This window comes from Tasmannia lanceolata, unplaced genomic scaffold, assembly GCF_043159265.1.
Source record: "Tasmannia lanceolata isolate RefF3 unplaced genomic scaffold, GAP_Taslan_0.1 ptg000013l, whole genome shotgun sequence".
NCBI lineage: Eukaryota > Viridiplantae > Streptophyta > Magnoliopsida > Canellales > Winteraceae > Tasmannia > Tasmannia lanceolata.
The window spans coordinates 8,551,866-8,564,090 of record NW_027518690.1 but is presented as its reverse complement, the minus strand read 5'-3'; the positions used below and the strand labels follow the sequence as shown (position 1 = coordinate 8,564,090).

Sequence of the window (12,225 nt, the reverse complement as noted above, 5' to 3'; positions counted from 1 at the left end):
GGATTAATTCATTGTGGAACATTTGCATGAGTGTATGTAAGTCACTTAGGTAACTTTACCTTAATGCCCATCAGTTTTGTGTACAGCCATGAGCACTTTATGTAATTTGGTCTCTATTGATTATATAAAGGAGAGGAGACTTGAACTAAGGAAAATCCATGGAATCTGTGGTCAAGAGAAGGAAATTCAGAATTTTTCACGATAGAACAAGTATCCAACCGAAATACAAACCAAACATGAAGGGAATTGATTGCTCTGTAGCGATTAGGCTGTTAGGGTTTTCTAACATCCATCTTTCTTCTGTGTTTGGGTTTTGGGGGAGGCTCCTCCTGTTGATGCAAACACCAAGAATACATACAGGAAATACATGCCCGCATTAACCAACAGCCTGTTCCTTCCAGAGACTGAGATCGATGCAAGGAAGCCTTCAAGAATGCCTTTTGGAGAACCTGCTGTATTTTTCATGGAGAAGAGATCAATAAGGCTGCGGGGCCTTTTAGATTGGAGATCGCCAAATGTTCTTATGTGAGACGAGCATGCTCAAGGTCAAACAGCAGATCAAACATGTAATATTGTACCAAATGCAAAACAATCACCACAACTTTTTCCCCCAATCAAACCTTCAAAATCCGGATATTGGCACCACCACATCCACAACTTTTTTCCACAAGCCGAAGCCTGACAGGCCAGATCTTCCCATCATTTCTTCCCAAGACTATTCAAACCTTGAACCAGTTGAAGACAATCATGTACTTTGCATTGCTCCTGCTTCCACCTGTGTTCCTAGCTTCTAAGATCAAACTCTCAAATGATACATCTTGAACTACTGATGACTTTGAAAGGATTTGGAGGGAAAGAACAGATCAACCCTAGACCTGATGATTTCTTCTAGATAGCAAGTTAAAGTTGATGAAAATGAAGAGGAAAGAGGAGAGATTATTTTGGGGAAATATGAGACAGATTAGTCTATTATCTTTTCATTATTCTCTTATTACGACTCAATCCATATTTACAATAATGACAGAACACCCTCGCATGGACTGAAAAGAAATAAAGCCAAAAGTACTAGAATATCCCTTAGTGAGAAGAATCATCTCACAACAATTAAAGGGGAGAGTCGACTTCAGGGCATTTATATCAAAGCCTTACAACAAGTCTTTTGTAAATGCTTTTATAGTACTCAATACAGATGCTTCAATTTAGAAGTACAACCTGAACCAACTATAAGAAAGGTACATACCTGAAAACCATTGGGCAATAATCCTTCCAAAAGAAATCAATAGAGTAGTGTGGAGGTGTAAATTGGGAACCCTTTCTGGGGAAGTATGTTCGTATTCTAGCCCGAGGTCCAAAATCAGAAGATCGAACTTCACGCATGGGCACAGGTGTTATCTTCCCAACAGTGTACCTGAAAACTTTAACATGAACTCTTTAATATTTTCTGCATATAATTAAAAATGATAAAATAAAAAATCAAGAAAATGCAAAGAAGCATACAAATACTCATGGGATTGCAGTAAACAAGCTATATTAAAACAAGCAGTTAACCTAACTAACTGCTCAAAAGTGAGCCACCTTAGATGAATTAAATGAATAAGACAATCTGTTGAAAAGTGAGCCTATGTGGCTGCTCCCTCATGCAACAGCCAGCCCGCGAAATGCCTTCTACGATGGTCCCTAGAAAATCCCCTTGTAGAATATTGGCAGCTTATTTTTATAATTTTTAAATCAATATCTATCACTTTCCCCAGGTGGTCACGGGTAAGGTTGTTCCATTGTGACCTGGTGGTCACAGGTTCGAGTCACGGAAACAGCCTCTCTGCAAAGCAGGGGTAAGGCTGCATACATCTAGCCCTCCCCACACCATGCAATGGCGGGAGCCTCATGCATTGGGCATCCCTTTTTTATCTATCACTTTCCCCATTTGTCTATCTTTATTTTCCTCTTTGTAATTTGACCATCTCAGTCTTTTTTGTGCTTAATATATTCTTGGCTATCATTAAAAAAAATAAATCAATATCTACCACCCATAGCAGAAGGCATGTCGCGGATGGGAGCCTGTGTGGCTGCTCTCACATGCAACAGCCCATCCACGAAATGCCTTCTGCGATGGACGCTAGCAAATCCCACGTACCAAACATATATTTCCCACGTACCAAACATATATTTATATATAGATGCATACATACATACATATATGAACATGCATACATACATACATATATGAACATGCATACGTACATACATACTGTTAGTGTATGTATATGCCTATGGGCATATCCATCTTTCGTACATTTCTCATTACATATAAATACATAAGTGAGGGGAAGACTCCCTAACTCGCAATTTCTTTCTCTCATTCTTTTCCTCAACATGGTAACAGAGCCCTAGGGTTTTGATTCCCTAGGGACCCCCATAGCAGCCCCTCACCCTCCCTCTTCTTTTCTCCCTTCTCCTCTAACCCTAACCCTAACCGAACATCCCCGCCCCCACCCTCTTCCTTTCCCTTCCCTTCTCCTCCTCCTCCCACTACCCCTCTTCCCTTTCCCCTAACTCCTCCACTCCCTGCTACAGTAACCTGCCCCATCGCCTCCCCTCCCAGCTACAGTACCGCTACAGTACCCTAAAAAAAAAAAACCATTTCTATACCCTAGAAATCTGCTCCAGCATCCTCACTTTCTCTTTGTCTTTCTTCTCCTAATGGCTTAAATCTCTTTTACCTACTTTCGTCTTCTTTTCGCGGCTCCGATCTTATATCCCTAGATCTGTGTGTCTTCATCATGTCAGCAAGGGTTTCTTTCCTGCCCTATTTATCATTTGTCTCTCTTCGGAGCCGCGATCCCCATTATTGATTTCTCTGCTCTCCGCCTCGGCATCGTTTCTTCCCATTAGTTGATTCTCTCTTATGATTATTTACTCATGGATAGCCCCGTTATTGAGGATCCCTCTCTCGGGCGACCTCCTTGTGGCTACTGTTCCTACGGCTCGCTCATCCTCCTCCTCTTATAACCCTCCGTCTTCTTCAATGGATGGTTCTTTTCCTCCCATGACCACAATCAGGCTTGATGGTTCCAATTACCTGAATTGGAAAGTGGTTGTGTAGACCTATCTCATTGCTAGGGGTAAGATTTCTATTCTTCGTCGTGACCCCCCCTCCTTCTAGTGATCCCACTTATGATAAGTGAGAGCAGGATGATGCCTTATCCATACTCTCTGGCAGAGTATGTCCCCTGAGATTTCCGACACCATGATACACCTTCCCACTGCTCGCCAGGTTTGGGATCATACTGCTATTACCTTCTCCGGGAAAGGCAACCTCTCTCGAATCTGTTCCACATATTCTCAGTGGATGAACCTTCGCAGCGGAAACACTCATCTCTCGACCTACTACAGTCAGTTTGTTTCCCATTGCCAGTAGTTAGATGTTCTAATGCTTCTTACTATTAATTTGACTACGGCCGTGCAGCAGCGTGATCAGATACGTGTCGTTCAGTTTCTCGAGACTTTGGGTCCTGATTACATGCATTTCCGTAAGTAGATATTTGGATATGGTCGTGACTCGAGGTGGAGGCACCTTTGGTCGTGGCTGTGACTCTGGTATTGGTGATATTTCTCCTCGTGTTGGACTTACATTGTCCTCTGTTCTATGTGTTCCTAAGTCACCCTTTAATTTACTCTCAATTAATCAGCTTACTAAAAATCTCAATTGGTCTGTCTTATTTTATCCCTCTTACTGCTTGTTTCAGGATCTCTTAACTGGGAGGACGATTGGCTTGGACCGTGAGATAGATGGGCTTTATCACCTGAACTGTAGCCCTTCTCATACCATTTTACACAGCTCCAGCGACGCATATCAGTGGCACTGCCGTCTTGGACATCCCAACCTTGATCGTTTGCGACGGACATCTATAGTTTCTTCTTCTGTTACCCCCTTTACGTACGAGGCCTGTGAACTTGGGAAACACCATAGGATGTCCTTCCCGTCTAGGCCTATTAGTCGGGCCTTGCACCCTTTTGATTTAGTGCATTCCGATGTATGAGATCCCGCGCGGACTACCTCAGTTTTTGGACATCGTTATTTTGTCCTTTTTATTGATGATTATTCGCGTATGTGCTGGCTTTATTTACTGAAAGATCGCTCAAAAGTATTCTCTGTTTTTCGTACTTTTCATTCATAAATTACTAACCAATTTAATTGCACTCTCAAATGCATTCGCACTGATAATGCCAGGGAATATTTCTCAAAGTCCAATGGGTTTGAGGAATTTGTTTCCACTAGTGGAATACTACATCAATCTTCATGTGCTCACACCTCTCAACAGAATGGTGTCACTGAAAGAAAAATGCGATCATTATTGGATGGAACTTGCACTCTTCTCTTCCAAATGCGAGTTCCCAAATCTTATTGGGGCGATGCAGTTCTCACTACTAACTATCTGGCCAATCGGCTTCCATCCTCGGTTCTAGGCGGCTCATCCCCTTTCTCAATTTTACGTCCTCCTCATCAGCCATTTCCTCTCTCTCCTCGGGTACTCGGGTGTGTTTGCTTTGTCCACAATCTTGAACCTGGTTTGGATAAATTAGATCCTAAATCTGAACGATGCATTTTCCTCGGCTACTCACGCACCCAGAAAGGTTATCGCTGTTATAGCCATCGGTTGTGTCGATCCTATGTTTCGGCGGATGTTTCATTCTTCGAGACTGAGCCCTTCTTTTTGAGCTCTCCGAATACGACCCCTCTCTCTCATTCTTCAAATCTTCCTCTTCCGATTCCCGTTCTTCCTGACCCGGTAGTCTGCCATCTCCATCGTCTCTCTTACCTTCTCCTTCTGTGGTTCCTGTTCCAGATACCTCTCCTCCCTTACAGGTACTCTCTTGGCCCCCGGCTCCATTAATTAAGACCTATCAGCGTCGCCATACCCGCCATACCTCTGCAGCTCATCCATCTCCGGCAGCGCCATCGCCAGCCCATTAGGAGCTCCCTCCGTACACATCTGAGATATCTATCGACTCTCCTATTGCCTCCCGCACTCGGTCTCATAGTACTGCTCATCCTATTTTGTCTTTTGTTTCATATGATGCTTTCACGCCTGCTTTCCGCAGTTTTGTTTCCTCTCTATCTTCTGTTTCTTTGCCAGAGTCCTTGGCTGCAGCACTTGACCACCCGGGGTGGCACGCTGCAATGGACCTTGAGATGGATGCCCATCAGGCAAATCAGACTTGGGATTTAGTTCCACTGCCTCCTGGTGCACGCCCCGTTGGGTGTCGTTACTGTGAAATATTTGCCTAATGGCTCTGTTGAGCGCCTTAAGGCACACTCGGTTGCCAAAGGGTACACTCAGATGTTTGGGGTGGACTATGGCGAGACATTTTCTCCTGTGGCGAAGATTCCTTCAGTGCGTGTTCTACTTTCTCTTGTTGTTAATCAGGGCTGGCCTCTACATCAATTGGATGTCAAAAATGTTGTTCTTCATGGTGAGCTCACAGAGGAAGTTTACATGGAGCAACCTCCTGGGTATGTTGCTCAGGGGGAGGTGTCATCATCTGTGTGTCGATTAAAGAAAGCCATTTACGATCTTACGCAGTCTCCTAGAGCATGGTTTGGAAGGTTCATTGATGCCATTATGTGCTTTGGTATGAAGAAATGTGCAGTTGATCATTCTGTCTTCAGCTGTCAGTCTATAGTTGGGTGTGTACTCTTGATAGTCTATGTCGATGACATCATCATCACTGGCAGTGATACAGCTGGGATCCAGAAATTGAAGACATTCTTGCAAAATGAGTTTTCTACTAAGGATTTGGGTCGTCTTAGATACTTCTTAGGTATTGAAGTTGCATATTCGACAAAGGGGATTTCTCTCTCACATAGGAAATATGTCTTAGACCTGCTTGAGGAGGCAGGTTGTCTTGGAGTGAAACTTGCCTCAGTTCCCATGGACGCAAATGTGAAGTTACTACCTGAAGAGGGAGACTTGTTAGATGACCAAGGCAGATACAGGAGGCTGGTTGGTAAACTTATCTACTTTACAGTCACCCGCCCAGATATCTCCTTTGCTGTTGGTGTTGTCAGCCAGCATATGAGTTTACCTCGTACTTCACACTGGGCAGCAGTTCTTCAGATTCTTCGGTATTTTAAAAGTGCTCTACGTAGAGGGTTGCTATTCAAGAAACATGGACATCAGAAGATAGAAGGGTACACAGATACAAATTGGAGATGATCTCCAACTGATAGGAGATCTACCACAGGATACTGCACATTTGTGGGAGGTAACCTTGTGTCATGGCGGAGTAAGAAACATGATGTTATCTCCAAATCTAGTGCAGAGACGGAGTATAGAGCTATGGTACACACAATTGGAGAGCTCACTTGGTTACGTTCTCTCTTGTCAGAAATCGGTTTCTCTCCATCATCTTATTCTCAGTTATATTGCGACAACAAGGCAGAGATTCGCATTGCCACAAATCCAGTTTTTCATCAAAGAACTAAATATATCGAGGTTGATTGCCACTTCATTCGGCACCGGATTCAAAAAGGAGAAATATGCACAGTGTTCACTAGATCGGTGGACCAATTAGCGGATATGTTTACCAAGCCATTGAAGAAAGCTAAATTGAGTGATAATTGTAGCAAGCTAGGAATGTTTGACATATACATTCTAGCTTGAGGGGGAGTGTTAGTGTATGTATATGCCTATGGGCATATCCGTCTTTTGTACATTTCTCATTACATATAAATACATAAGTGAGGGGGAGACTCCCCTAACTCACAATTTCTCTCTCATTCTCTTCCTCAACACACACACACACACACACACACACACGCACACATATATATATAGAGAGAGAGAAGGGTTGCTGCGCTCGAGCACAGAAACAGGGGCATGGGGCCATTGGGGGGGGGGGGGGGGGTGATCCTAACCATTCATTTGGAAGGCCCCATCATGGATGGGGGCCTACCAAAAATCAGCTCCATTGGATCACCAATGGGTGTCCATTTGTGGGGCAAAAAATGGGTAGATACTGTTTGTCCACAAATCTGTCCATTTTTTGCCCCACAAATGGACACCCTAAGGTGATCCAATGGAGCAGATTTTTGGTGGACACCCTACCCATGAAAGGGCCCATCAAATGAATGCTTTGGATCCCACCAAAAATGTGGCCCACCCCTGATTCTGCGCTTGAGCGCAGCTAAGCTTAGCGCTCGAGCGCAGCAACTCTACTCTCATATATATATAGGCCGACAAAGAACGGTACGGACCACGTCATAGGTTGATCCAAACCGTCCGTGTGTATGTTGCCCCAAAAATCATTTCCATAGGCTGATCCTAGCCCTCCAATCTATAGATGTTTCCATAATTCCTCTTATCTTAAATCGGATGGTTAAGATCACCCTATAGTTTTTTAATTAAAAAACCATAAAGGAGGGGGGTAAGATCGAAATTATATGGCTTTAATGGGTGCCTTTGTTAAAAGCATAAAGGAGGGGTAGGATTGCAATTATATGATTCAATGGGTGCCTTTGTTAAAAGCATAAAGGAGGGGAGGGGGGGGGGGTAGGATTGAAAATATATGAGTTGAATGGGTGCATTTGTTCAAAAAAGTCAAAAAATGTGAGGTGTAATTCTCACGTAATTTTCAAAAAAATCGAAAAAACTCTTCTCTTTTCATCCCAGCTTATATATATATATATATATATATATATATAGTCTTGCACACAGATGCAAACTCCTGCCATACTAGTTCAAAGTTGTCCATGAAAATAACCCAAGGAAAATCCATAAATAAAAGGGTTCTTATAAAGTAATACTAATGGAAACAATAAGATTTGCATTCTAGTCTAATTTGTGTAACAATAGATACACTCAACCTTACATTGGTAATTAGAACCTGAAGGGAAAACATGCTCTGATAGTGAATGGAAAGCATGCTATGATAGTGTCTCTGGAGTCAAAAAAATTCACCTTATACCAAGTTGTAGACTGAGCATGAGATAATAGCTCCTGTGCCCTCTAATAATGGTTTCACCAGGTCTCTTAGCTGCTTTTGTATACTGTTTTTTATGCCGTTCACATTTTGATGGAAGGGCGGGTGCCTCACTTTGAATCTTCTCTGAAATCAATATTCCTTGCATGTATTCTCTTTCATACACGTCAATACTGCTATCCTGCTCATGTAGTTCTCTGATAAAAGAACATGGCAATGTATTGGATTTCTCCTGTAATGGAACTTCTCTAGCAGAGCCACCAAGTCTCCAATCCCAATCCAATGATGTAGCCCTATGTGATATTCGACCAGAGCTTCTTAAAAAGGCACTAATAGGCCATCTCTCCATAAAGGTGCTTTTAAGACTTGATTTAGCAACTCTAAATTCTTCCAAATTGGACGAAGCAGAATGACGTAAGAAACTTCGGCTACATTTATTGTGTCCAACGGAGTCACACCAACTTGTTAAATGAGGAAGTTTACTTCCAGGGGGAAAGAAAGTTCCATGTCCATCCTTCAGTCCCCTACTCCATGTCCCAAAATAGTATCCCCCATCAGCAAAAATGTAAACACCTGACCCATGTTTTAACCCATCCAACCAAAACCCACTAAACACATCACCATTTTGCCATCTCATAACTCCTTTACCGCACATATTCCCGGATTTCCAGTTTCCAATATATGTATTTCCATTACTCCATGCATATCTACCACTACCTTCTTGCACACCTTCTTTCCAAGAACCCTCGTAAACATCGGAATTAGAATAAGTTTTTCTTCCCATCCCATGCTGTATATTCATTCGCCAACTCCCTTCATAAATGGAGCCATCAAGGCCAGTAAAAGTTCCAGAACCATGGAGATAACCACCAGAGAACTCACCTTCATAGGTTGCCCCTGACAACCAAGAAATCCGTCCTCTTCCAGTCATTTTTCCATCTTCCCATTCACCTTCATAGACTGATCCATCTGACCATGTATATTTTCCCATTCCATGTGCAACCAGTCCTTCAAAGTTACCAACATAGCTATCTCCATTCGGTAGCACCTTCTCACTAAGCCTGATAAACAGAAGACTAACTTTTTTTTGGAATAATAACAGAAGACATTAACTGCAACAAAAAGATCGACATCTCGACAAGATTCAAGAATAACATAATTCTAATTGAAATCAAAAGAATTTTAAAATAACAGAGAAAATGATGCAGAAAAGAGGGACATTTTAAATAAATGAGATAAAGGTCACCTTTCGTTGTCCCCCATGGCTCATCTCTTATAAATGGTCTACCTCTGTCAAAAATATTAATGAGAATAAGAGAAAAGAGGTGGAATTTTTCTTCCAAAACCCAAACATCATAAAACAGGAATGCCATAGTCTGATAGTGAAACCCTCAAATTATTCAGAGTGATCTCCACATTAAGAATGAGAAAACAATAATACGTATGCAGAAAGACACTTAAGCCTATCAGAGATTTTTTACAAGTTGAAGACAATTGAGCAAATCAGAAATTTATGCAAGTTGAAACGATAGTACTCCTTCCACATCTCGTCAGTAATTAGCAGCATCTCATCCTTTATCAGAGAGAATACCAGATGCCCAATAACATCCAACAGATTAAGATCAACAAATAAATGCATCAGGTATACTACATAATCTATTATCAACTTCTTGAATAAGGTAAGCAAAGAAATACAGGTAACTGTGGGCATAATATAGAGGTCTAAAATGTATCCAGATATGCAATTCAACTTACATACTCCAGGAGAAAAAGATGTAGGCAAGAGCAGATGGTATACTACATAATCTATTATCAACTTATTGAATAAGGTAAGCAAAAAATACAGGCAACTGTGGGCATAATATAGAGGTTTAAAATGTATCCAGATTTGCAATTCAACTAATACATACTCCAGGAGAAAAAGATGTAGGCAAGATTAAGTTGGATAGACAGCCACCAACAGTGGAAATTGGGTTGGTACAAAGCAATTTATACTGCATCTGAACTCTTATGATTGGATGGAATGCTGAAATGTGCATGCAGGCAGTTCGACACTTTGACTTTTAACAATTTTTCAGTATAAGAATGTGTTCCACAATCTAACCAGAATCTCATGCCCTACTACACTCTAAGCAAATTTAACTGTACCACACGAGCTCACTAATTGACTTACTCAGCAGTGAATTGCGTTGAGTTTATTTCTTTGATAAAAAATTATTTGATTTTGTGTAGATTTGGTCGTAACAAAACATAGGAAATTTGTTTTCGACAAAACCTAGGAAGATCATACATTCTAAATGTCTTTACAAAGATTCTATTAGTAGTGTAGTAGCTACCATATTCTGTTGTAACTTTTCTGACATTTTTATTACTTAACATCCTTTTCTCAGGCTGTAGCTAGCTGTATTTTCAGAAAACTTCATCGGAAAGAACTTATGGATTTCTTTTTTTTTAATGATCTTATAGATCTTTGTTAGCACACTCCAAAAGATGATATGTCTTCAATAGGAAAGATGATGGGCACAGATCACACTAGAGCTCAGCGAAATGTTGCAGGGATATGAAATAAGTTCCAACTCCTGTAATCCTTTATTTTCTTGAGGCAAGTGTAGCTGTAGCATATGTGTGATTTATTTCACTTTCCCATCTAATAATTCGTGGGTAGTATATACAGGCAGCACGCATCACATCACAGATGACTCAAGTAATATGTCCTCCATTTGTCCTTATTGTGGTTCCTCACGTCTCATTATGGGTGATGGCTCGTCTATTCCCATCAACCACATTGGCTCAGCATCAATTCCTTCTTCATTCAGTTCATTTAGTGTGCTTGGTGGTTCCTGTGGTCCCTATTGTTCCGTGGAAATTTCTTTTTTCTTTCTCTGCTTACATCACAGTTCTTTGTTATTTTATCTTTGCAACCACATTTGTTCTTGACTTCTTGTGAAGGATATACGAACGAGGAAGCTTCTCGCTAGAGGTATTGGTTTTGACGACTTATAGTTTTTGACAGATACCTCTGATTCACAGTCTTCACATCCTCGTCCCACAGTATAACCTTGTCTGCATCCATCTCTTCACTGTTGTTGTTGGAGTGGCATCACAGTTTGGCCCACACCAATGCTAGTGTTTTACGTTTTCTATTGTATAAGTCTTTTATTTCGTCATGTAATAAGTCTCCCAAGGTGCAATTGTGTACTAGATGCCTACTTGAGAAGCAATGCGAATTTCATTTGTCTTAAATAATATTAAGATTTATTTTCCTTTGAACTTGTATACTCTAAGGTTTCCTTCCCTGGTTTCTTCTAGATCTAGTTCCCGCTATTATCGTATATTTATTAATGATTACTCAAGTTTCATTTAGATTTAGTTTCTTTTTTTTTAATGGCAAAGAATTACATTAGATTCTTGGCCATTAAAAAAAATAGAGGGCAGGGGTAAGGCTGTTTCCTCTTCACAGAAACAGCCTCTCTGCAAAGCAGAGATAAGGCTGTGTACATCTAGCCCTCCCAAGACCCCACAATGGCGGGAGCCTCGTGCACTGGGCCGCCCTTTCTTTAAAGAATTACATTAGATGAGAGGAAAATACGAAGGGGAACCCTCGCGATCGAGGAGATACAAAAATAAAGAGACAATAGTGAAGAGGAAAAGAAAACAAACAACAACCCCATCAACAGGGGAGGAAACGAGGTATTTGTTGCTAATCTATCGGCCTCAACATTGGACAATCTTCTTACATGATAAAAAGAGATGGAGGAACCTGCCACTCGATCCAAAATCTCATCGATCCGGTGATCAAACTGCCCTGGATGGGAAAGGCTTCCCTTCAACCATTATTTTACATTAAGAGAGTCACCCTCCACTATCACTTGGTCCAGGATGCTGGGATCTATCATTCATATTCCTTGATGCACCTCTCTAATCTCAACCTCATTGGAGTCTGCTATTCCAATGGGTCCTGAATATGCTCATTTTGCTATGTCACTTTCATCTTGAAGTACACCTATTCCGGTCGGCCCAAGATTCCCTATACATGAACCGTCAAAGTTTAGTTTCAGATGACCCTCATTGGGTGGCTCCCAGACTTGGGGGATTACCGGCCTCTGCCCATTGCTAGTGCATACCTATGTTCAGCCGTGCCATAAATCGTGCACAGAGTCGAATCTGAAACTTGGTAGTGCTCTGGCCCATGAGAGGGTGAGCACAATCACCTTGATGAAGATGTAATGGGTGGACTTTACT

The 12,225-nt window shown here is 41.5% G+C and overlaps 1 protein-coding gene across 3 annotated transcripts in view; it reads right to left on the bottom strand.

Annotated features, from left to right (window-relative positions):
* LOC143889692 (phosphatidylinositol 4-phosphate 5-kinase 1-like) overlaps positions 1–12,225 on the bottom strand; it is a 33,873-nt gene that overhangs the window by 17,656 nt on the left and 3,992 nt on the right. For 2 of the 3 annotated variants that reach the window (XM_077393992.1, XM_077393991.1), the window contains exons 2-4: positions 9,230–9,273; positions 7,962–9,044; positions 1,241–1,408 (exon numbers count right to left, since the gene is read on the bottom strand). In XM_077393992.1, coding sequence (XP_077250107.1) covers positions 1,241–1,408; positions 7,962–9,044; positions 9,230–9,246 — 1,268 coding nt within the window. In that variant the 5' untranslated portion in view covers positions 9,247–9,273. Of the gene's footprint in view, positions 1–1,240; positions 1,409–7,961; positions 9,096–9,229; positions 9,274–12,225 lie in introns of all 3 variants that reach the window. The other variant, XM_077393993.1, reaches the window with a different exon arrangement.